At 37.7% G+C, this 27,047-nt stretch overlaps 2 protein-coding genes across 2 annotated transcripts; one reads left to right on the forward strand and one right to left on the reverse strand.

Annotated features, from left to right (window-relative positions):
- Positions 1–5,708: 5,708 nt before the first annotated feature.
- On the reverse strand, positions 5,709–16,245 carry LOC139116219 (centromere-associated protein E-like). Its single transcript, XM_070678786.1, has 3 exons — positions 16,081–16,245; positions 14,134–14,309; positions 5,709–10,896 (listed from the first exon to the last, which is right to left on the reverse strand). Exons 2-3 carry the CDS (start codon positions 14,285–14,287, stop codon positions 7,106–7,108), a joined length of 3,945 nt encoding a protein of 1,314 aa, XP_070534887.1. The 5' UTR covers positions 14,288–14,309; positions 16,081–16,245; the 3' UTR covers positions 5,709–7,105.
- A 2,897-nt stretch (positions 16,246–19,142) lies between these two features.
- On the forward strand, positions 19,143–25,795 carry LOC139116222 (large ribosomal subunit protein eL19-like). Its single transcript, XM_070678805.1, has 6 exons — positions 19,143–19,226; positions 20,029–20,135; positions 20,894–21,016; positions 21,408–21,528; positions 24,327–24,437; positions 25,579–25,795. Exons 1-6 carry the CDS (start codon positions 19,222–19,224, stop codon positions 25,703–25,705), a joined length of 594 nt encoding a protein of 197 aa, XP_070534906.1. The 5' UTR covers positions 19,143–19,221; the 3' UTR covers positions 25,706–25,795.
- Positions 25,796–27,047: the final 1,252 nt, after the last annotated feature.

Raw genomic sequence — 27,047 nt, forward strand, 5'->3', positions numbered from 1 at the left:
GTGACTATATAAGTCTAGGTGAATAGTCTACCTGTTTTATCAAGGTAGTCAAAGGAAAACACATAGATCATGTATTGGTAGTGTCTTGTAGGATATTGAAACATTGAAACATACCAAGATGGACAGGTTAACTTAAAAGCTAGCACTGTTTGCATTGATCAGCATTGAAAGTATTAACCATTTCGTAATCTGATTTGACTCCACTGTATTGCATGCATTCTGTATTGGAAAGCTAAGCCTCCAGCAAAGGTGAAATTTCAATTATACGTTGCAAGTAATTTTCATTCTTGTATTTATTCATTTGTTAGCTACAAGTGCCAGACATGGAAATAAAACTCATTGACTTTGCATTTAGTTCTTTTGCAAAGTCTCCAAAGTTCAACTGTGCAGGATCGATGATGTATGCCGCACCTGAAGTGTTCCGTGAAAAAACTCCAGCATGCAACATGGCCAAAGACATTTGGGCGCTTGGCTGCTGTATGGCACAGTTTATTACCATGGAGATGGCCTACGATAAACTCTGTTCTGACAGTAAGATTGCAAGAGCAATCACCTTTAAGGTAAAAAATGGTTTGCCAGTTGTCCCCCTTAACGTATCCATGCTTGAGGACGGAAACTTCAGAAAACTGTGTGAGCGTTGTTGTCACATGAACCCAGCCAAACGACCAAGCGCCAAGAAAGTCAGTCGTGATTTACAAAACTTGCTCGCGAAAGAGGAAGAAATTCAAAACGTTCGATTGACTCAGTTTCATTGGTAATGAAGTTGTTTTGAATAATAAAATAGTCAGTATGACAAAATAATCGAGTCTGAATTGATTTTCCGTTCCCATAAAGTATGTCATGTGTATTTATGGCAATGGAAGTTTTTCTTATAGGCTATAAAAATGCCTGTTGTCTGTATTAAAGTTTGTCTGTCTTCTATATATATATATATATATATATATATATATATATATATATATATATATATATATATATATATATATATATATATATATATATATATATATGTATATATGTATGTATGTATCCATGTATCCATGTATCCATGTATCCATGTAATGAAATCTAAAATGTAGCCTTGTTAATTCTATTTTTGTGAATTTTGGTCAAAAAATTATTATTTCAAACTGCTCACCGGGTAGCTTTTTCGTACCGGTTCCTCGGGATGACCTAGGATGACCTCGTTTAGATGTGAGCAACAGTGTAGTATCTTTAAGGCTATTTTTGTACTTCAAAACTACTCATCTGACATCTTTGAAATTTTGTATACTGGTTCCAAGGGATGACCCACTTGATATGCATGCAAATTGTCTTGAAATTTTGTATACTGGTTCCAAGGGATAACCCACTTGATATGCATGCAAATTGTCTTGAAATTTTGTATACTGGTTCCAAGGGATGACACACTTGAGATGCATGCAAATTGTCTTGGAATTTTGTATACTGGTTCCAAGGGATAACCCACTTGATATGCATGCAAATTGTCTTGAAATTTTGTATACTGGTTCCAAGGGATGACACACTTGAGATGCGTGCAAATTGTCTTGGAATTTTGTTTTCTGGTTCCAAGGGATAACCCACTTGATATGCATGCAAATTGTCTTGAAATTTTGTATGCTGGTTCCAAGGGATAACCCACTTGATATGCATGCAAATTGTCTTGGAATTTTGTATGCTGGTTCCAAGGGATGACCCACTTGATATGCATGCAAATTGTCTTGAAATTTTGTATACTGGTTCCAGGGGATGACACACTTGAGATGCATGCAAATTGTCTTGAAATCTGCCACGAATATATTTTGAAAAATTTTGTAATTTTAGTCAAAAAGTCATACTCTTCAAACTACTTGTCTGACAGCTTATGAAGTTGACATGTAAGTCAACTGCAATTACCAAGTTATGATATCCTCAAATTGTGATGAAATCTGGAAGTTTTCATTTTATCTGCTAATTTTAGTCAAAAAATCTTATTATTCAAAACTACTTATCTGACGTCTTTGAAGAAATAAATTTACTTTGTCATACAAACATTAGGTACCAGGTCTTTATAATTGTTCGACAAATTAAGGTAGTATGCATCTAGAATTAGTGAAAGACTTAAACTTTTGCTCAAACTTTCCTCAGTGAAACTTTCAACCATTCTCTTACCGAATCAAAAATAAATATCAGGGATCACCGTGCAAAATTTCGTACTAGACAGACAAATTACCTGAGATATCCCGATATTTGAAATTCAAAATGGCCGCCACCCCTGTGTTAGCTCTATGGAGAAAATTATTATTTTCGATTTCGAAAAACTAAGACGGTGAACAGTTTTCTTACACCAAGAGGGGGCTTATTTCGACGTGTGTAGTATCTCAGGGGACCTTTCCTTTTATCGTTGAAATCATAAAAGAACAGCTAATGATGGCAAAAACTGCATTTTGTCAATAATCATTTTACTCATGAAAAATCATCTTTACTTGAAAACCTGTCACAGGAAGGAAAATAGTTGCATCAATGAGAACGAAAATTTCTTGTCATTTTCTGTTTGTAAAATATGTCAAAGTATCCCTTGTGCACCTATTGAGCATTTCAAAGACATGGCCACCCCTTCCAATCACTAAAGTCAAAAGCGGGTAGGGAGACCCACCCATTGATTCATCATCCCCCAGGCTAAAGAAATATATAGGTCTGACTCTCAGGCAAGTAAAAATGCATTTTCGTCTCTATCTCTGTGTGCTTCTCACTTTACCTCAATACTCAAGTTTTCTTTACATGTCGTTTTGCTCAGTTCTTTCCTGACCCCAATGCTAACTTGTGACATCATCTTAATGAACCATCAAGCTACGAACATAAAACTATACCATGAGATAATCTAATACTTTAATCATATTCTAATATTTTATGCGATCGTCATTTTCGCTGCCTGAAGCCTGATTTAGAACAAATTGTCTTTATCTACAATTCTTACTTTTCACTTTCACAAAAAAAATCTTGATTTGAAATTCACCTTACCTTCACTTCTCCTTTTGATGACTTTGGCGTGGATAGTAGGCAGCTGGGTGATTGGTTAGGTATGGGTAGGGGTAGTCAGGTATGTGTAAGCGTTGGTGGGCGATTGTGTAGATAGGTATGGGTAGTCGCAGGCATTGGTAAACATGGAGAGTAGCTGGGTGATTGGGTAGGTAGGCAGGTATGTGGTGATTGGGTAGGTAGGCAGGTATGTATGGGTAAGCATGGATGGGTTGATGAGTGATTTGGTAGATAGGTATGGCCCGGAGGTATGGGTAGTCGCAGGAATGGGTAAACATGGACAGTAGCTGGGTGATTGGGTAGATAGGTATGTATGGGTGGTCAGGTATGGGTAAATATGGACAGCTGGGTGATTGGGTAGGTGGGTAAGGGTAGGCAGGAATGGGTAAGCATGGATTGGTAGGTGGGTGGATTGGTTGGTTGGTAAGTATAGGTGAGTGTTTGTAACGGTTACCTTACTTATCAATACGAGAGACATGAATGATCCACTGTGTTTGTGTCGTCTCTAAGGTAGAATGCGCCTCGGGTATAGGGGAGGATATTCGAGCTCTCAACCTTTACAGTTCTTTATTTATCTACCACTTATGGGGGTTCATTTTAAAGCACTTGGTGTAAGAAAATTTTTAGCCGTCTTTTATCATTTTGAAGATCGAACATTTTATTTGTCTCCATAGAGTTAACTCAGGGATGACGGCCATTTTGAATTTCAACTATCGGTAAATCTTGGGTCATTTGTATCTCTAGAAAATTTCCACCAATAGTGTTGAGCGATAGATTACAGGGCATTGAATAAAAGGAAACTGTCGACAGAGTCACCACAACCGTCTACCAGCTGTTATTCATAACGTAATAACAGGTGATCTTTTCTAGTCTCTCTTTGTCTGTGCCATTATAAATAACAGGAAAATTTAGTATTCTAGTCGTTCCGGTCAGGTCATTTACATATCAAATGTAACATGAATCCATAATTAAGCGCAGCTAAACAAGTGTCAGTTCTGAGAGCAAAATAAACGATTTCTGTCATAGATCTCATGGCTGCAGTGCAATTCGAAGGGTAAGTAATTTTACGGCATTTTTTATGCTTGGAAACTTCATACTGGCTAAATATCGTTTCGATGTGAACCACAATTCCGATGATAAGAAAGCCAAATAAGTGTAAAACTGTGAGGCCAGCTATTTTTGCATTATGAATGTATTTGTCAAATTTGAAAACCGGATATATTATTGGTCGAGGAATAGATACATTTCTATTTAACATAATAAGTCTGTCAGATCACCGTCCTATTCTCAGCAGAAAATCGAAAGGTACTGTGCTTTTAGGGTGCACAAGTTGAGTTTCCATTAGATTTTTGGAAAGTCCTAGTAATTGCTCTGTCTAAGTAGAGGTACATTCCATGTTTATTTGTGCAAAGTTCTCAAAGCATTCGAAAATAGTAGATCAATGAAATAGACTTTGTAATTCATGTTATTCATCTTTCGCTTATTAAAGTATGGGTGTCTGAAATGATGTACTTAGAAAACGGATAAAGCAAGATAAAGATTAGAACAAATTTGGATTTGGAGGTCGGAAAATTTGCGACCTCCAGCCTTTCCGAGAAATACTTGGCAAGTTTCAATTAAGTGCAAATGTGTAAATAAGTGTAAATGCTGAATAGGGAATATTCATAGAATAGATGTGACCTAACTTGGTTATGTAAACTTAGTTGTAAAATATTTGTTTGAAAGGGTTTAGATTATTTTACAAAGCCCCATTGTTTTATGCCAAAGTTGTGCGATAATTGTCCATTTAAGATGTAGTTATGTCCATCTTTATTTTCACCTAAAACTCCAACGCGATGACGGAAAGTGTACGCGACGACATGTAGACTTAAAAGTTGATAATAGCATCCGATTTGTTTATAGGATTTGAAAAGTTTGAGTAAAACACTTTAAAGTTTTGCATTGTTCCATCTTTATCACCAGAACAAATAATGAATCAAAATATTTTTCAGGTGATTTCAAAGTATAGAAATTTGTTCGACTATACAATGTTGAACACGGTGCGAGTAACCGTTTGAGAACTGAAATTAGTCAGTTGTTTCACCGACGCTTATCAACACTACCGGTCGCTCTGAGTTCTGTGTAGTTTTCTACTAATTAAGTGTTTTGTCTTTGTATCGCAATACAGATAATCATGGCATGTACAGATCGGCATTCCCAGTCAGTTTTCTCAGAGATCATATTCGCAACAAGCAATTATCCCGCCGACATGGAAATTCACTGCAATGACGCAGTGTTTCATGTGAATTCGAGACTTTTGATCAAAGTCAGTGATTTCTTTCGGGTACAGCTATCAGAACGATGGACATCTGCAGATGAGTGTAGAGTGTATTTCAAGACTTCACCTCCAAGCACGTCTGGTTTGATGGCTTTTCTTCGTTTGATTTACTTTGATGACGTAAACTTTGACACAATGGAAGCGATGATGGTGTGTGCAGACTTCTTACAAGTAACTTTGAAAACGGAACATTTTGTAAATTTGATTACAGTACAAAACTGGGTCCAAGTTTTGAAGATAGCAACGAAATACAACCAGGCGATCTTAGTGAATAAAGTTTGCGATTACGTGGCTGCACATTATGAATATTTGGTTAACACTGAACGATACAAACAAATAAACACTAAACACAAAGACACGATAAGCAAAAAGGTGGAATCGAAAACCAATGTATTTCAAAAGAAAGTTCTCATCAGCATTTTACTCTACACGTCAGTTATTAATGGTACCAAGGAGAATTTACGGTGTTTCTATGACGACTACTCAGGAGACTGGTATCAATTATCTGGAAGAAATCATTTGCATGTTCCAAGTTTTGCTGAGAATTCTTCTGAAAATACTATATTAACATCTCTTAAGAAAAGCCTTCACACACACAGCTATGCACGTACTCAAGTCCTGCAACAAGTTGTACATCACAACGATGCCATCTTGTACCATGATGTCAACGGTGTTCGTCACCTTATTTATAAGACGATCGAAAACGATGAAATAACAATATTTTCCTATCATTCGATGACAGAAAATGAAACTCTAAAACATCGTATACAGATACCTATGTGTTTTGAGGCTACAACTTTGAGGATTGAAGACGCTGTTTACGATGGAAGATGCATTTTCCTGATTGTTACCACCGTAACTAAAATAGCAACGACAAATCGCCTGCACTCTTGCCCTTATCTAGCTATTGTAACATTACATTCTTCAAGTGTAATGGAAGGAAATCAAGAGAATGCAAACACGGTGATCAAAGTTGGCGGTGATTGCCTATTTTGGCAACGGCTCTTGAATGTAGTTACACAAAACGATAATATGTATATCATCACTATGAGACGAGCTGAAGTAACTACAATATATATTAATTGTTACATCGATGGTAAAATTGTACAGATCTGTGAGAGAGCAATTACGGTGATTGACACATCACTCGTTAATGAGAAGATGTATTTTCTTAATAACAAAGATAGCAACGGTATCATGTATTACTGTTTTTGTGGCAATCGTTGGGGTTACATACCCTACCCACAAAATATTGAAAAGGCCAAATATGTAGTGGGGCTTGAAGCGCGACTTGTACCACGTGATTCTGCTCATTTTAATATCAAGATGGGAAGTGGTGCCGGTTACGTGAATATTGACGATATTGAGTCGACACCTTCCTTCCTGATTCAAATCATTCGATTTCTTTACAGACGTTGTATCAGAGAATAGTGTAGAGAGACAAACCGACAGTCAAACATACAGGAACCTGACACATAACGTGTATTTGAGTCGGCAGGGAAGTATGGCTAGATTGACAGTTGTATGGGCGAGATGGTAGGATGGATGGATTGGTAGAATACAAGTCATATGGCTGAATGACAAACGCGTAGACAAGCACAGCAAAGGTCTAATGTGACTTTCCATAGAATACTTTTGAAGTTACGTCTGTTGATTCTGATTTAAAAAATAAACACATTATCTTATAAAGCAAGAAAATGTTACATATACGCAACTAACTGGTACAAGCAACTCGTCATCTTTGCTATACAGATTTTCAACTTTTGAAAGTCAATTTACTCCAGTCTTCATATTTCCTGCTGTCATTTTCCCGGGCTCATAGTGTTTACTGTTTACCTTTCTAAACTCATTTGCCATCGAAGTACTTAGCAGTTTACTTGTAAGCTCATCCAGCGTTTTCTTGTTTGAATTATTCACGCGTTGAATGTAATTCATTTGCCGTTGTTGTTGTGCTTTGTCCATCCTTGTATGTTTGACTAACATACCAGTGGTGTCATAAAGAGTCGCCATTTCGCTCTCCATGTTAATTAGCGTATAGTTCATTTGGTTTCTAAGCTTTTTAATGATATACGCCGTCTTCTTTCCTTGCTCCTTAAGAGATTTTTTCAAATCAGACAGAGTGGTTGTTAAACTACCATAATGTTTAGTCGTTAAATTCCTGAACAACTCCTGCTTCTGTTCAATCCGATGCAACCCTCTCATTGTAGACATCTGACTCGCCTTGTGACTAGGACTCAGGTAAAAATCAGTTACTCGGCGTAGAGTGGCTTCCATTTTCGCCTGTTTTCCTTCAAGCTTTTGCATGTACTTTCCAAAATGTTTGAAACGATGTTCATACAGTCCGTTATGAAACACTAGATAGCGATTGATTGCACTGTGTTCATCTTCAATGGAACGACTCACTGTCTTGTTTTGATTTTTCAATTTTTCCATCACAGATCGAAGTTGTTGGTTGACCAAAGAATGAACAAACATGATGAACTTACTTGCATCTCTTGACAACTGTTCCAGACGAGTATCACTGTCTGTCTTTATATGTTGTGTCTTCTGGATACTCCTAGATATTCTTTGATGATGGCTGTGAATCCTTGCATCAACGTAATGTTGCATAGTATCGTATGATATATGGTTAGACAGTCGATGTTCCATGTTTGTGAATAGGGCATTGAACTCATCTTGTACTTTTGTGACATTGTTAAAATGTTTCATTCCCCCAATCGAAGCCGTACGTCTACACAATTTTCTTTGTTGTTTTAAAACGATGACTACTTTTTCCAGTTGTTTTTCCAGTAAACGTTTAAACTCAAACCGCGCATTCTTAAACAGTTTGGGTATCATTGCCAGTTTATCAGATACGTGAGCGATTTTATCGCTGAGCAAGTTCAGATGGATCTGAATATCATCATTTACGACATTTCTACATCTTCTGTGACTTGTTTCGGTGCCAACCTTGGAAGTAGTATGGATGTTTGTCTGTTGAAAAGTGTTGGAGAATATATCTGGTTCAAACACCGTGTCGTTGCAGTTTTGGTATTTTTTCACAATTTGGTAATTACTTGATCTGTTTTGCCGCATTCTTCCACCTCTATGTACACCATAACTTAGAGAATTATCTACTTTGAGTTGATGATCAAGTGTCTCCATTTGTTTTTCCAGAAGACTTAGACGTAACTCTACCTTTGCTCGGATCTTTGTGTCCATGGAACGGGCCTTGTTTGCATCACCATACATTATATTTCCAAGTTTTTTCAGTCGATTTTCAATCATCGATCCTCTGAAGTCTACCAGCCTGCGTAGTGGTTCCATTTCCACAGAAACCATTTCAGATATTGATGCATTAAACGACTCTCCTGATAAGATACTCCCGATGGCCGATGTGAGGGAATATCTTTGAACGTAATCGTTAGGAAATTTTTGGTTGCTGTCCACTCTCTGTGTTTTCTTTAATGCGTCCATTGCTAATCTTCTGGCGTAGTCAGATTTAAGAAAGCACTTCTTGGTGAGTGCATTCAAATTTCGAATTATTGGTACAGATGTTGAAAGACCCGCCCCCATGTTCATTGTGTTGTCATTGCATGATGTTGGCACAAAAGACCGATTCAAATGTATATTTTCTTTCAAGTGTTTATCGGAAATCATAGAATATCGTCTGTTCCAAATGACTTCCATTTTGAATTTGTCTAACTGACGAGAAAGAATGCGTTGGAGATAGTTCTTGTATGTTTTCATCCACATCAGCTCATTATGCTTATCTACAGTCTTGTGGTTTGCAACTTGTCTTCTATACAGCTGATACTGGATCCCTTCTAGTCGATCCTGTAATCGCTTTGTGTAGTTTAACAATACGTCATAATGGATGGTCACGTGATCACTTTGGTTTTGATATACCTTCATGCTATGAATTGTTGCCGCGTATCCATCTCTGACATGTTTGACCAATCGTTTTTGATTTTCTTGGATTTTGTTAATTCTATCAAAAACTATCTCTATAATCGGCAAGTGGCTGTTAGATCCAAAGTTTTTGGTCACATTTGTCACAGACCCGGTCCCAGGTCTGTCAAACAGCTGCCTGAGTGTTTCCAAGGAACGATTTAAGTATACAATATCACCAGCAATACCATTGAAATTTGTCAGAACACACTCTGTCGTATTCGCAACTGCCTGAACAAGCCGACACGTTTTAATCCGATTGCGGTCAACATCTTCATCAAGTTTTTCCAACTTTGAATTAATTCTCACCAAATTATCTCTCTGTGTTTCTTTCGTAAGTGTCTCCAAACTTTTATGTATAGCAAGCGCTTTTTTACAAAACATTACGTTTTTATCATGCAAGGTTACTCTCAAATGTTTCTGATAATTTTCAAACATGACTAATCTGTTCGCAGTCATGTACACTTTTCTGTCTAAATTTCTCATTCTTTTAAAATGCTGTGTATTCCAAATCATCAGTCTCTGTCTGTTATCATATGTCACGTTCTTCACCTTCGATAATTCGCCCAACTTCAAGCTGACTGTTTGATTTAGATGGACAAACTTTGCTGTTATGTTGTGAAAAATATTCACCGCCTTATTTTCTACAGATAGCTGTTGACGATTTACCTCCATCACTTGTTTATTAGTATTTTTCAGGCGATATTCCAGCCGTGACGTGTAGTTTACCATGGTTTTGTATTGAACAGCTTGATACCGTGACTGGTGTTGTAATGTTTTAATGTTGTCATTGAGGGTGACCAATCTGCTGTAAACACTTTCTTGTAATCGCCCGCTTCGTTTCTCGATCCTATTCAATCTTTTTTCAACACGAGTCACTTGTTTAGTAAACTTTGTTCTACTTTCTGATGTTTGTACAACTAATCTTTCTGTTCTGATGGTGTTTTTCTTGGCCAATTTACGAAGAACTGTTAGATGGTAAAAGCTCGATGCAATCGATAGGTTTGTCCTCTTAAGTTCGGCATTGACGTGATTCTGACTATTAGTAATTTTCGTTGTCATAGTTTCCAGTGATTCATCAAGACGACGTATCTTCATTTGATCTTGATTTGTAATTTCCTCTAAATTCTTGACCTTCGACAACAATGTCTTCTTGTCCTTTTTTGAAACTTTCAAGAACTCTTTGAATGTGACATTAAGATTTTCAATGTGAACTTGTAACGTACCGATGACTTTACTGACCGTACTCTCGTTCTTTACTGCAATGTTTTGTTTTTGAAACACAGATTGTAAATCTCCCATGTCCGATTTTAATAGTTTACTTTCTCGCTCCATGTCGTTTATAATGTTATCGTAATGACGTATTTTTACAGCACCTTCAGTCACTTCACTTCGTACGTTGAGAATCCTACTTTCAAAGTGATCACCTTGATCCTTCGTTTCTCTTTTCACATCTTTGATGTCGTTGCTAAGTTTTTCAAGTTCGGGTGTTATCTCACCTTCAAGTCTTTTTTCTAATATCGTCACTTTTGTTTGCAGAGTTTTAACGGCAATTTCAAAAGAGTCTGACTCCGATGAGTAATAGTTATTGACATGTGGTCTCAGCAATTGTAGGCTGATTATTGCTAGTCCTGTAATTCAATAAAAAAATAAACAAAAATTAATTCAGATTAGATGTCGATGATACATTCGTAATGTAATAAGTGTTTACTTTTGTAGTTCAATGTAAGGAATATTAGGATCAATAGGTTTTCAAAACTACATTTTCTCTACTCTAAAAAGTTATCGCTGCCCACAGCTCTCTGACAAGGTTTCCTGTGATTGGTCCATCATTCTGCACGGTTCATTGTAAAGGGAAAAGCAATCTATGGGTTTCTTTTGCAGGTGCGTAAACCACACAACCAATGGCATTACGCCTATATGTCTTCAAGCGAGCTGAATGCCGTCCATAGACTAACGAAAGTTTTCGTTCTCAACGTTGCAGCACTGGACGAGCTCTTACTTTGTGTGATCTATTGCCTCTGTCTGCTCGTTACAGAAACAATCTATTGCAAATTGCTCTCTGCATTCGTATGATTGTATCAGGCTTACGTTCCATCTCAGAATTGTTCTGGTCCCAACTACATCCAGGGCAAAGTGACCAAAAGCAACTCTGAAGCAAGTACAGTTACACCAGTTGGTCCGTTTGAGGGCAGTATTATGAGACTGCTATATGGCATACTTTTGAAACCCTTGTGGCAAACAAGATTAAAATACGGCCATTTCGTTCCTTCCTTGAAATTTCATTTTGTGACATTGTCAAGATACATTTTAAAAACAGCAACCATAGCCTTACTCACAATTTCTTTAAATCGGCTGGTGGGTAGCATTTGTGTGCTAAAGATATACACAACTGGCTAAAAATAAATCTGTAATGTCGGGTCAAATGCCTATATTCAAGACTCGACTCATCATCAGCTATAGATAAAGTCACAGATTGTTCTTCGTGCACTGCATGACGGGCATAATCAGGACAGGCCCGCAACTCGTCAGGGGACGAAAACATTGATCATGGATCTACACACCTGTTAAACAAATGCACAGATTTCGTTTAATAGTGAGAAATGGACCAATCACAGACTCACACTTTTGAAGAGTGTTTGAATAGTATGTTTACCTTTGTGAACATTTTCTTGAAAGTAGTTGGTTGGTTGCACCTGCTCAGAGCATTGCAGGAATATATAAAGGTTGTTTCAGGATGGAAATACACCACTGAATATTCACATTTCAAACTTTATAAACTTTCGCACACCAGGAAGCCCGCCAAAGATTATTCAGACACTCTTGATCACGAAGACGATAAGAAAGCTAGTGTCCAAAATGTATCTCAGCCTTATTTGCGCGGTGCTGGCCCAGTCATGGCAAGCTGAGTCGCAAGTATTCATCATACTGGCCTGCATAGCAATGTTCAACGTGGTGGTTGTGAAACTGCTATATCTTTGTACACCACCTGTAATGGATGATACTTTCTGCAATTGGTACAATTCCAAGATGAGAGCGGTAAGAAGGAAGTTGCTCGCCAACTTAGAAGATCTCCAATCGAAGACAGCTGGGAAGTTGACAATCTTAGAGGTTGGCGTTGGTGGATGTGGAGACTTTGTCTACCATCCCTGTGGCACCAAAGTAATTGGAGTGCTTGAAAACGGTGAAGATCTAAAGAAAGTTCCAAACAACAGTGTCGACACCGTCGTGTCTACCTTGGTCATGTGCAAGGTACGAGACCCAACGGACTATGTTCGGGAAGTCAAGCGAGTCCTGAAACCAGTAAGTATTAAGACGTTTATAAGACATCAGTAAAAGGTTAGACTTCCTTCTGCCTCCATACCAGAAATAAATTTGGACGAATATCTGACATAAATTCGACCTCGAAAGTGTTGAAAATTATGATTCAGTTTTAAAATTAGTATGGATTTAACACGCCACATGCTCACTTGACGGGTCCCCAAAGAATCGACAAAAATGACGTCAGAGGGTATTTTGAAAGACAATTTCCCTATAGTATTTGACCTAATTTGGAAAAGTGTCCGGTCACGTGACCGCAGTGTCATCTGCAGCTTGGTGAAAACAGAATTACTAAAGAGCAATATCTCGTGAGCAGTATCTCATGAAGAAATCAGCAATATGTACCATTACTTGTTCTAAAGAAAGCGACCATTATGATGTAATCGAGAATTAAAGGGTTGTTTTATATTCAATCAAATGTTTTTGCATTCGATATAAATTATCACCGCCATCATAATTGTATTTTTGTATTTTTATTTCCAGGGCGGCATGTTTTGCTACATGGAAAATATACAAGGCAGGAAAAGAAGCACACGTCTTGTGCAGAATCTTTTGAGCCCCCTGTCCATCTTCTTCGACAGTTACCGTCTTACACGCCAGACATGGCGATATGTGGACGTGGGGGGCTTCTGCAGATTGGAATATTCTATCTTCCATGCCCCATTGAAGAGTTGCTTTTCCATCTTCACACCACATTTGGTCGGCTACGCTGTCAAGTGATGACTTCAAGTTGACAGATTTGATGGAAGAAAGCTGCTAGCTGCTTGGTTCCAGGACTCGCCTGACCTCTCGAACGTCGTGCACTGGGTCTCTACATTGCTCATGGCCAAGGTTAAACCAAATCCGGTATCGACACTGGTGTTTGGACTTTCTGACGTCTTCACCGTTTTGAACGATTACTCTGCTGTCTTTAGTGATACTGGTTGAAGTCTTCACATCCCAACACCGTTCTCCAAGACTGATCCCATCAGCTTTATCTACTTAAAGGCCTTCAAGGTTAGAAAACGGCTTCCTTCAGACTGCCCCCATCTTGCAATTTTACTGACTTTAGAGACTGTCATTGACCTTCGGTGTACTCGGGTGTAGCAGTTTTTCGCTACCACCATGTTGAACATTCAAACTGTGTGCAGGCCACTGTGATGAACACTGGCAGCTCAGCTATCCATGACTGGTCATACTTTGTAAATTACATAATTATACAACAGATATGGCTTTTATTTTGAATTTAGAAATTCAAGAAATTTTGAGGAAAATGCAAATAAATAGAAAATAGTTATGTGGTATTCAAAATACCAAAAACACTTGTCTGTCCCTTGTATGCATCGATGTTCGAAGTCTCAGAGCTTAAAAGGTGATTGTAATCCATCTTATAGCATAGCCTTCGTTTTTACAGTTTTACGCATTCTACCGTAAAAACAAACCATTTTAATACAGCCTTACAACATGTGTCACTCGTGGTGTGCTGTATGAGTTTTTGTAAGTGGGGTCTGTGAAACTGTGGAAAGAGTTTCTTTACGAAATGAGTTTTAAAGAGTTTCATTACTCACCAATCATAATGATGATGAGATAGAAAATGTATGGCAATACGTCATTGAATGGTATTTCCGTGTTTTGTTCTTTTGAAAACCTCTTCGATTCAGCTTTGTCTATTTTGTGTACAGTGACGTTTGTACTCTGTTTCCTTTGTTTATGCTTCGCCATTTTCAAGTTAATTCTGTTGACACTGAAAATAGGACAAAATACTCGTTAATACAGTTATTGGGTCATGGCCGTGGCAGTATCCTTCACGAAGGACGTGTAAGGAGGTTAACGACAAGTCAAAGTTCATCTGATGGTCTGCAATTCGATACGCTTATCTAAAAATATGTCATAACTCGCCCATCTTTCTTCGTAGCACTCAGTTACTTGGTAACATAAAACGGCCACGTTTGCTGAAATTTTCCAAGCTGGCGAAGATAGGCGAATTTGTATGTTAGAAATATTCACTGTTACAATTGTGTAGATTTGATTGCCACGTATACACACAGGTACCTGGGGTTGCCGGTGTACATGCATAGAGAGAAGGAATGATACAGCATAAAAGTAGGTATTGTGGTAAAAATTGCTGCTATTAAGGGGCCCATACTTGACGATGAGTGCACTGCATTATTATTATTGTACCAAATTTTCTGAAGAGCCAGGTTTTGGTGGATCAAATCATGTGCGTTGAATCGTGATAACTAATTTATTGCAAAGAAGTTGCCCTTGGTCATTTGAGAAAACCTGAAATTCATGCAGCACATGAGTCTAGTGTCTCTACATTAATACACTCGAGGCACAGATAGACAAACAGACAGGCTAACGCACATGTAGACACAAAGGAAAACACAAAAGTGGCATGTTGGAATGAACCGTCAAAAAGTCCGTGATGTCTTCTGCAAGGGAACTTTTAATGTAGGGTGGACTCAGAGGCCCTGATGGCAATGTTTATAAAGGCCCCACCGTTACGTGATCGCGACTTGCATTCGAACGTCCAATTCGAGATTCAAAATTTGGCTTTAACCTACATCGCATTATTTCAAACTTTAGATGCGTTTCAATTAATGAATCTTTAATCAATTACCGGGCAAATACAGCAGGCAGTTTTCTCTTTGGATCTTTGGATACGAACTCTACCATAGCAACTATCCCCAACGTATACTGAAACGTATAAAACCTTAACCTACATGATACCATATAAGGTACCTTATACCATATATACCAGCCTCTTTAAACCGTCGTTTTTCATTGGGTCGGTATGATATCGATGTTAATTTTAAGCGGAAAGTCAATACAGTGCAAAGGTCACTTGAGTTCACTAGTGATGTAGAGCAATCATGGCAAAACATTGACTTGCCAACCCCGTTATTCAAGTATTACTCAAACCCGTGCAAACAACACCACTAATTACATGTCGATGGTGTCCCGTATCAATGTTTACTTGATGCAAACTTCTCTGAACGAGTTAGAATCTCATGTGACGTGTACAAAATAGTCATCTACGTGGTGTCTGAATTCGATACCAAGATGCCACGAGTTCAAATCTATGAAACTTTTACGATGCAGACTTATTTCACCCACGCTGACATTTGCGGCACTGGGGATGGCGTTTGAAGAAGTGTTTGGCTAATTTAGAGTTATGCTGTCATCGCATAGGATTTGAAGACTCAGTCATTTACAGAAACCATGTTCAACGTCTAATTGTATTAAATCGTTTTCCAAATTATTAAAATTCACATCGATTCCCCTTCTCGATAAAATAACCAATAACATTTGTGATTTCTTGATGTGAAATTTGCCATTCTGTTGAACAAAGTGATCACCACTGCTGATGAATCATTTCTCGACAAGTTTTTTTCTCTATTAACTTAAGAGAAATAAGAAGTTGCCATGCCTTGATCATTTACAGAAATAATCACTCGAATCGAATTTCAAGTTAAAAATTTTTCCCGAAACATCACCGTAAACTAACTTACCAAATTTGGTGTCCAATCCTTAGAGATGTCCGTTATTGTCAGTATAAGTCTTTAATCACGAAGGAGGGCTGAGTAAGTCGTGCAGCCTGGCTGACCGAGTGTTCAGGTTTACGATGGGAGTGTATTTGATCCAAACATCCACGTGGCGAAGAAATGTTGATGTGTAGACGACATGGCCTAGATGGAAGTCGACAGTAACTTGAGGGGTCTGATTTGTCAAAGGAGATTGTATATATAGAGAAGTTAGGTCAGACAAATAGAATAGGGAGAAATAAATGACTACTACCAACTTTGGATGACGATATTTATGACTGCCGATTTGAATTTGCACATCTCATTTTACCTGGGAAACTTATGCTAACATCAACGTTCCATTCTTTACGGATGCCGTGTGTATTCTTCCAACTTATTTTACTGCCGATGAACATGTTATAGAAGTAATTTTTCTGCAGGCGATGTCAGCTGATTTTGCTTCGTTTGATAATATTCATGTCAATGATATTTTAGTCGATGTACCTGCAATATTGGAAGCATTGTCTTCCCTGTTGTAGATGTTGTACTGTTGTAGATGACGTTGATGGAAAACCTAAAAGCAAAGTGAAAATTTTCTTATTGTCAAATAATTTTCTTGACTAAAGCTCTATTTACGTTGGGTGACTACATAAAACAGAAAGTCTCTGGTTCATTTGTTTGTACACGAAAATTATGAAGTGATTATTTTTTGAAGAAGATATTTCCCGTCGTGCTTTCTCAACCATCACAGTTCGCATCCCAATACTTTAAAGTTCCATTAGCTGTATCTTCTGGCGATTTTTCCGTTAGTTTTGATTGAAATGATCACTGACTCATGTTGAATAGCATGTCAAATAACAGAGAATCGCATATTATTCGGAAACATTACGTGCCCTACAACTAAATAACATGTGATTTTACAACAAAAATTTCAATTTTTGTCCGGACAGAAATACAAACTCTGTTGACACGCGGATTGCAACGTAGGCATTCTTCTGCACCTGCGCGAGCCATTTACAGCAATTTCAAAATAAAATATTCATTACTTATGCCCGGTACTTACGTCGTAGTCCATTGTCCGAGCACGTTGCGTAGCCAGATGTCTGGCAATCCACGACGCAATACTATCTCGCATGATCGCGGCGTCACCATACCTGCGTTCTCCCCAGCACGCTGAGCATGCCAGACGTCAACAAACGAGCTCGGAAGGGCAACACATTTGAACAAAAATTAGCTGTTTTATGTGGCTATAACATCACTAATCATGTTTGTTTCTTCGTAAAACAACATTTTGCAACAAATATGAGCCTCCGACATGGAATTTTCCGAGGTAAAAATGGTCAAAAGTTACAAATAATGGCCCTTTAACTCTGATGTGTCTCATTAGAGGTACTAGAGTCTGATTCTGAAACTGATATGATCGCTTTCATATTTCGATTATCTGGATGAAACAAAATAATACAACAATACTGCAGTCGATACATAAGACAAAACATTTTATAAAATCACCTAAAGTTGTGGCTCATATACCTTAAAGCTTTCAGAACTTTCCTTTCTAAAGTTCATATTTGTGGTATCCATAGGCGATACCGTGGTACCGGTAGAAAGCTGTCCGTCAAAAGAGCGGAGAAAGTTTTTCCTTTCAATCATTTGGCAAATTTGAAAAGCCCACCTTTGCACGCAGGGACTAGGTTCTGGTGTCTTTGAGGGTTTGCCGATAGAAAGGCAAGATCATGCAGCGGGGAGTATCGTGGTGGGGAGAAGGTAGTACTGGTGAGCGGGAGGGAAAGTTTTTTAACATCTTGGCACTAGGGCAGTTGTGAACAGCTTTCACTTGCCCTTTCAAATTTTAGCTCTGTCAAAGATACTAGTACCCTACAATCCACGTGTGAGAGCACTTTGATAACAATTTCTTGTGACGGATATTCAGTTTATCTTTTTTTTTTATTCTGGAAAATAGGGCCTATTCCCTCAAAATCTCTTCAAAGATTTTCTCATGTATATGAAATGCACCAGGTTTCTTGGCGACTCGTCTTTTAAAAGGTGCTGATTTGACTTATCTCACCATTGCATTGTACGTGATGGGGATTTACAATTGGTTTGGAAATGTCATACTGTACATGCTTAGCAATGTTTCCCTTGAACCATAGACTCTCGAGAGTCTATGCTTGAACCAAGTAGAGTGTGCCTGGCAATATCCCTGTATGCACACTATGTCAGACTCTCTATAGATAAGATTTGAGGAATATAACTGTACGAAATTTTAACTGAAAAGAAAAAAATCAAGGTGAAGCCTTGACCTTCAACTTCACTTGGCTCAGAGTAGAACATTCAGCCTCAAAGTCGGATCAACTTTCTTTTTATATTGAATCTTTTACAATACAACATATTCAGCAAAGAGGACATAAGCTTATCACATTTTGGTTGCGTTTGACAGGTTTGAATGGGTACTCTGCCCATAGGACCATAAGGCGTTATCAGTCATAGTAGCAAGGATGTAAAAAAGTAAGAAATTTATCATTATGAATACTGTTCATAAAAATCATATATTTCTGTCATTATTGTACACTTCCAAAAGAACCCTACTGCACTCGAATCATGAATGACGATTAGTTTTCATGCAAAATTCACGCAGTTGTACTACACACCGTGTTATAATATATTTATGATTATTTATATTCTTAATAAAAAAATGTTTCTGTCATTATTGTACAGTTAATACAAAAGTACCCTACAGCACTCAGGGCACCATGCCTCACCATATATAGCGCCCTCACTGAGTTTCAAACCATTGTGCAATATACACTAGTCCTATTTGACACCCCTCTAAGAAGTATTGGAGTGGTAAACGTTGCCTCTTTTTAATGTATTGCTACGCTCAATAATTCCGCATCACATCAGCAAATAAGTGAGTATCATATCTATAAGAATGCTATTTTGCTCAATAGACATATGTAAAATATCACCTCGCCGATAATATTGCAAATTCAATTGCGAACACCATCATGATGATGTCGGATGTTAAGTACTCTTGTGTTTTAAAAGAGTGCGGCGGATGAATATGAATGTAGGTGCAGAATGCAAGGTCAATGACCTTTTCATCGGAGTATCTGGCTGGGTGCAAGAGCCATGAGGTACTGTGAGGATAAAAATCTATGATAAGATTTTTTGTTCAGTGATTTAAGGTTACAAACACTATAAAATGTGGTAACACTAGCCAATTCTGTAGATCAAGTGGGTCTGTATGATGCTGTGTCATTCATGGCCGGTGAAATATTGCAATAAGTTTTCGCCGCGTGCAAGGCATGTATGTTGTCAATAAACCAACATGGCGACTTCCATGATATGACGATTCTGAAAAACAGTCGAATCTACTGTTGTCGTTCTCGGAGACCTCTGAAACGGCAATTAACCAAATTTATTGTGTGATTTGTTTTTGCTCACTTCTTACCGTTGTTACCCGTGTTTCGCTAATTCAAAACCTGCGTCATTCTATGATAATTCACTGATTTAAACATGCGTGATAGTAGTACCATGGAGGTAGCAGTAGCTGCTACCTCCATAGTATTACTATTAGGTATACTAATGATCCATGTTCATGCTATTGCAATACACTGTTGTCACTTGCCATTGGGAAAAACGTGAAAAATTGACATTGTTTTCCTCTAAGTGTATTGTTTGATCGAACTGTGTCAGAAATGGATGTATCAATCATTTACAGTCTTTCTTTGACATCCATAATTTACATCACCCATCGTATGCATGCGGTATCAGTATTTACTATTGCAAGCGAACATCTCATAGCCATAGGTGTGTAATACAGTACCTCCGTTACATGTGTGCTAGGGTATCTGGAGGCATGATTGAATTAGATAGCAAGTGTGAACTAAATGTGTTACCCCATAACTGATATCCTGTATGTTGTTCTCTTTACAGTACCTTACGGCTCCAGAAACGGCTGGCCTCAAGTGTGCTGAAATGTGGCAAAAATAAAGTGTGGTTAGATCCAAATGAAATAAATGAAATTGCCAATGCAAACTCACGTAAGTAGTGATGGAGTAACTTTAACTGAAATCAGCAGTCTTGTTTGTTGAAAAGTCTGAAATTATTTTGTTATTTTTGGAAATCTTGATGTTTAAATATGTAGTGTTTCTGCGAAGGGTGGTACTCTTGTGAAATAATGGGGATCCCCAGTTATATCAGTTTATTCATTAGGGAACAACAGAAATTATTCCATGGTTCCTGCACCATTTACCTTTCTTCCCAAACCTTAGCTTAAACACTTATATGTGTGTATTTCCATTGATGTGCCTTTAGGAAATAGGGGAGGTTACCATTGGGTCTTCATAGTTTTAATTTTACTATAATATAATAAAACCGAACAAAAACAGCAAACTTTGACAAACTCATGCATGATTTTTGAAAATATGGAAGGAGTCATGATGAAAACCTTGTAAATTTTTAGCTCGTATTTGGTATGTTTATAAATACCAAAAAGAGCTTATATGGTGAGTTGGTGGCGTCCGTATATATGCATTTATGTATGTCTTTATTTGGCCTATAAAAATATGTATTGATTATGGAGGCTTAGAAGCCTTTGTATCAGGCAGTGTAAGGACAACGTCAAGATGAACTATAGTTCTTTCCAATGCAAAACAAGGGACGAATTGTGAAAGGCACATTATCAATGAAAACATTTCAGTGTTTTTAAATAAATGTAAAAATCATTTTGTAAAAAGTGCCTTCTGCTTTTATGAAGAGAAAATGCAGATTTTAAAGCGTGAATAATTGTTTATTACAGGTCAGAATATCCGTAAACTTATCAAAGATGGTCTGATCATTCGTAAACCAGTCGCAGTACACTCACGTGCCCGTGTACGCAAGGCTGCCATCGCAAGGAGAAAAGGTCGTCACATGGGCTATGGTAAATTAACAATACAATATTCTTTGTTTGCAATAAAGTAAAGAACCCTCGTAGTGCACAAGAAATGAAAATAGAGGTAATACAAAATGTGTTGAAATGCAAATATACTGCATGGTTTAGATTGTGTATAATCAAATTTATTGCTGAAAGAAATCTAAAACTTCATATTTATTAGAAGTGTCTTGTAATAGCAAATTAGAGGACAGTGCTCACTCAATCAAGTATCTGTCTCGTAGAAATAAGTCTTGTGTACTCCTGTATCCATCCCCATGCCGAAGGAGATCTCTTAATATCATTTATGAGAGAAAAAAGACATTCACGGTAGCATATTGATTACCAGATTTCTCTTAATAGGATTGTTGTACTGACATTTATCTACATTACTTTTAAGGTAAAAGGAAGGGTACTGCTAATGCACGTATGCCTGAAAAAGTAATCTGGATTAGGCGCATGCGAGTCTTAAGAAGACTACTCAGGAAGTACAGAGAGAACAAGAAAATTGATCGCCATCTGTAAGTATTTCAGCATTTTAACCCTTTTCCTGCCAAGTCCATATTTCACTATCAGGTCAAGATGGTTAAAATTAATGAAACACAACATATTCCATGTGGTGTATTTTAGCATAATACTGTACATTTGAAGGCTGTTGAAAACAGAGCAGTGTTCTCCACAAATGAAAATTAAAGGCGGGCGGCTAATTAGCATATTTATTTGCATAATATTTGCATACAATTTACATATCACCAGGGCTATTCACAAGGCATTCCAGTGATGAGATGTACTTCTGACATTCTCAATATTTTTCTCCATTCAGCAGTGATTAATGGCAAGCTATACAATTTATTTTTACATTTAAAATCCTGTTTATTTACTTTAAATAAATAATAAAACATCAAAAGTGAAAAAAAACACATTGAACTAATACAAACAATACACAATTTAGTAAATATATTACACAATACCAACATGAAAATTCAAAAGTAGGCCTACATGAGAAGTAATCAGTGTTCGAAATAATCTGTGGCAAATGGTGGCACGTTTTCATGTGACGCTCTGTTACTATATGTTTATCTGTAGCCGGATTGGTAAAGCCATGAACGTCTTTTTTTACGTCCATGACAAGTTGACACGGGACTGAATAATGCACTAAGTTACATGTGCGGAGTCCGCGGAGCATGCCTGCAGAGAAACATACGTTGACTTTCTTTTTATAATAAAACTCAATTCATAATAAAGAGGGGCCGAAAAATATGATACCAAGTATTTCCAAGAGAAAAATTTGAAATTTCATCGACTCTTAGTTTGGCAAACGTACAAAACTTCGACAACTGCGCGGCGTAGGCTGCCATGCATGTTTGTGTGGAGCACGCTGGTGCATGGTGCTCTTGATCTCGATCACATGCGACCTTTGAACTATACAGTACAGAACCGTATGTACATAGCTGCTGTATTCGGATGATCACACGAATGATGATTTTAGCTCGTGCAGTTTCTTTTTACTTCATTTCATTGTGCCTTTGATATTTTAAAACGGTCACGGATTTTGAAATTTGATCAAACGCAACTGCTTCTCAAAGTCAATCGAATGAATCCATGCAAGTTACGAATGCGTGACAGGAAGTGACACACATGGCTTCAACGTCATGTGGACGTACACGGATCTCAAAATGGCTAACTTGGCTAGGATACGCAACGACCTGAACACGCGAAGTACCATACTTTTTTGCATCTGATATTTGTCTCAACCATCCGTTTTTAGGGTCTATGTCTCAACCAATCCTACGATTTTAGCCAGATCTGATCGAAATCACTTTTCCTGACCTTCGGATCCTTACAAGTACGAGACATTGGCGGCAATGGCAGTTGACTATAGCATAGATGCTTTGACTGAGTGTCCGCTGGCAAAAATGCAACACCGGGCCTTTGAGTGTACCATGTCCGTTGTATGATAGGACGGTGTCTGTACGGTACGGTCGGCAGCTTCACACATTTCAAGCTTTTTGAATTGAAGTCTTAGCCAGTGTTCATCGGCACTACGGCCGTTTCACACTTGAAAAGCTCGCTCAAATAAAAGCGTGACAAAATCGCCGCTGAGAAACAATAGGTCTTCAACTACATTTACTAAAGAGTATCGGCGGATATGAAACAGGATCGGGCGAAAAAAATAAAGGACGGGGCGATCCTCTTAAACGCCTGGGGAGAACATTGAGGATTGCATACAGTCGCAAAACAAACCGACAGATGTGTGAACGGCCCCTCTTTATAACCCGACGTTGTCAGTTGCTGTCATTTTTATTCAATAGGCTTTCAGATATTGTTCGGACAACTGACTGTGAAAACAGTTTAGGCTACAGAAAACAAAGGTGGGCGGGCGAGATCAAAGGTGGGCGGCGACAAAAAGAAGCCGGGCGCACCGCCCGTCAAAAACCCCTTGTGGAGAACACTGCAGAGATACTGTAAAGTTGATTTTTTTGGACTAAAGATGCTATAACAGACCAAGCCAAGTGGGTGATAATTCGTCATGTTTTGGCTCAACACTACTTTTTACTGACTTTGCTGATGGGGAAGTGATACTGTCTGGCAGGAAAAGGGTTTAACAGTCATACCTTCAGTGGCTAATATAGCTGTGTTCACAGACATGTCCACTGCAAATGAGTGATCTTTTGTTTCATTGCTTTCTTCATAATTTTCTTTTATTTGACTTAATTAGTGTATTGGATACAGATTTCAGAGCGTGTAGTTTTGATAAATAATTGCAAATCTTAGCACAAATTTGTCTCTGTAAAGCATTTACACCTAGAGAAGGAGTTTAAAAATGTCAGGTACATTACATGTGCATTATCATATTTTGGTTCAGGCCCCAATTATTTTCCATTTATCAACATTTTGATAAGGGTAATATGTTTGTGGGTGAAGCAAGAAAAGGCTATATCCAAAATCAGGGATCACACAGGCTGAATGTCAGAGTTTATGACAAGTAAACCTCATTATGCAAGATGCACACCAAATTCATCTGCTGCATTGATAGTGAGTGATAAAAATATGATTTGGAAACTCAAATTATGCCTGTCAATACAGTTTGCATTAGTAAAAAGATTATTTAGTAAAAATGGAATTTAAATGGAAAAAGTTAGTATATTGGACCCAATACGATTGTTACAGTCTGTGCGTAGAGAATGCTTATTTCTGCATTGCTTCTTTTCTAACTTAAGTCCAAACATGAACTCCAATCTATGAACCAGCTTGTCATACAAAGTGCTAGTGTGTTGTGAAACAATTTCATTCAGAGGCCACTTTTATTTCTTCATAGATATCATAGTCTGTACATGAAAGCCAAAGGAAACGTTTTCAAGAACAAGCGTGTCTTGATGGAGTTCATCCACAAGAAGAAGGCTGAGAAAGCAAGAAGCAAAATGTTGTCGTATGTATCATTTCACTTTATACTGGCATCTCTATATCAGGCAGCTCTCATGTGTGTTTAAAGGTATACAGTCACCTGTAATCTAAATATGTCCATATATGGTCAAAGGGGCATTGCTTGGTATTCAAAATGCCTATGTGAGGACGCTGTTTTTAAAAAGTGTCCACCTGCTTAAAATCTGTGATTGGTTAGATTTTCTCTTTCCATGGTAACTGTGGCAAAATTGGAACAGGTGACAGTATACCTTTTAATACTGATTTGTTACAAGACCTTGTGAAATGCAAATATCCTACAATCTGAAATATATAAAGTCAGTGAGCTACAGACTTTCTTGAAGTCGTGCTGTAAGGAACAGCAACTTCACACAATGCTGTTGTTGCTGCTGGCGGAGATATTTTGATGAACTCTACCTCTTATAAGTAAGAATTTTTGTGCTGCAGTTGGTTTTAGTAATGCTCAACTGAAATTCCTTTGCACTGTCATTCTCTTACTGTAATTTTGCTGTATATTGTTCGTTCCATTTTAGGGGCAACATCAAAAGTTCAATATAATAAATCTAACTTAATTGCTTAAGTTTAGCCTCAGACCCCCCCCCCCCCCCCCCCCCCTTCTAACTTAACTGACCTAAAATTGAAAAATATTGCGGACTCATTCCCTGTACTAATTCTTTCAAACGACGTACCAATGTACCAATGAATTAAATAAAAATTGATTGAAAACCATTATAAAGTAACAAAAATACGGGTGACTGGATCGGTTTTAGCGTACAAAAAACAGCCTTGAAATTGTAAAATTTGCCAAAAAGACGTTAAATCGTTTTTGATTGCACAGAAATTAATTTGGCCAAACCCCCCCCCCCCCAAACTTAAGCAATTAAGTTTTTTTTCAAACATCGATCTTTTGACGTCGCCCCTTATGCCATGTGACTTTCTTACAAAATGTGTTTGTAATATAATTTATCAAACATGTCATTAATGCGATATGAAAAAACTCCCATCCAGTAATGTTGTGTTGCATTTATTGATGCCCTGTCATTGAAGCTAGAGATGTAGATGTATTATAAAAAGCATTATTTAAAAGTTTGATGTATATCTATACGTGTAATGCCTTTAACCATATGATGTTTTGCTCTTTCTGACAGTGATCAAGCTGAAGCACGTCGTGTCAAGACAAAGGAAGCGCGCAAACGGCGAGAGGAAAGACAGCAATTAAAGAGGGAAGAACTTCTTAAAACTTTTGCTAAGGAAGATGAAGCGGCTAAAAAATAGATTATAATTTGATTTTGGATTTCAATTTCCAAAATACCATCTGTACTTTTTTGACATGCAAGCACAGTAAAAATTATCTGTTGACTGTCATTTCTGGCTTGTTTCATGTTATTGTGTATGTATGCAATGCCATAGATACTTAGTCAATGCTGCTCCTTTCAAAACAAGTGATAGAATTGAAATTCATGGTGAAAACAAGGTATAGTTTATTGCAAATCATATCCAAATCCTTTTAATTATGTATGGTTGATGCAGACTTTTGAGTGACTGGAGAAATTCAATCTTGATATTGTTACATTGCCGTTCAGCATGGATATTGATATTTTTCTGTTATGCAAAGTGGGCGGTGTAGGTGAGAGCGCTATCATGCCCTTTAAAATTGTCAACATGCTGTCTATGCAGTAGTATTGCCATAGAAAGACGCCACTGAGAGGTGTAAATTTGCATGCGAAAGGCATCAAAAAACATTTAGCATCCAAGAGGTCAATTCAGGTCAGTTTGATATGAAATGAAGATCTTTGGGACTTCTTGTGAGTCTCTTTTCCATCTCTCCATCTATTACTCTTCTGTGTTACCCCGGTAACATTCCATGGAAAATATTCTTGAACATTGTACTTTGATTTTAGACTCGGGCACAGCATTAAATATTCTCTTACCTTTTTGTTTTGAGCCTTTTCAAGGCCAAATATTTCAGAAATCCATTCTTTTGGCTAAGAATGATGGCTTCCGTTCCAGGACATGTTAGTTTTGTCTGTGTTTACATGTGTTGGCGTGACATGCCATAACCATTGTTCTGGTACCACTCGGATTTTCAGGATTTTTTGAACTGAGTGATAAACTACAACATCAGCTTTTCTTTTTAGCATGCACTGTGTTGGTGCTCAGTTACAGAGAATGGTAGCCTACCAGGTCACAAAGTGTGTGTGTTGGTGCTCAGTTACAGAGAATGGTAGCCTACCAGGTCACAAAGTCTGTGTGTCTCAAATTATAAAAGCAAACTAATAATGCAAAACTTCAGTTTTAGTTTGATAGTAGTGCAAATGATGCGATTAAAAGAATTACCTCCCAGAAAGAAGAAACCATATCTGATGTGGCATGCCAACATTGTGTACCAAGCCTTGCAATTCCTGGATTTACAAATAAATCACATAAATGTCATCTTGTATTTTATGATCTGAATTAGTTACAGCCAAACATGGATAAATATTACTGATAGCAGTATAGGTGTTTTGCAGGAAAAAGTATCTTGAAGTGGCATGCACAAAATGATAAAAGCATGAAATAACGTTGTGCACTTCTGTCCCTGGAACTTCGAACAAATCTTACCACTCTTCAGTTTGCA

The sequence above is a fragment of the Ptychodera flava genome, chromosome 17, assembly GCF_041260155.1.
Source record: "Ptychodera flava strain L36383 chromosome 17, AS_Pfla_20210202, whole genome shotgun sequence".
Taxonomy (NCBI): Eukaryota; Metazoa; Hemichordata; class Enteropneusta; family Ptychoderidae; genus Ptychodera; species Ptychodera flava.

Coding starts and splice junctions, on each gene's coding strand:
- LOC139116222 (XM_070678805.1), top strand. Junction 21,017..21,407: donor AGGTCGTCACATGGGCTATG/GTAAATTAACAA, acceptor ATTACTTTTAAG/GTAAAAGGAAGGGTACTGCT. Junction 24,438..25,578: donor GCAAGAAGCAAAATGTTGTC/GTATGTATCATT, acceptor TCTTTCTGACAG/TGATCAAGCTGAAGCACGTC.
- LOC139116219 (XM_070678786.1), bottom strand. CDS start 14,287: ATGGCGAAGCATAAACAAAGGAAACAGAGTACAAACGTCACTGTACAC. Junction 10,897..14,133: donor TCTCATCATCATTATGATTG/GTGAGTAATGAA, acceptor ATTGAATTACAG/GACTAGCAATAATCAGCCTA.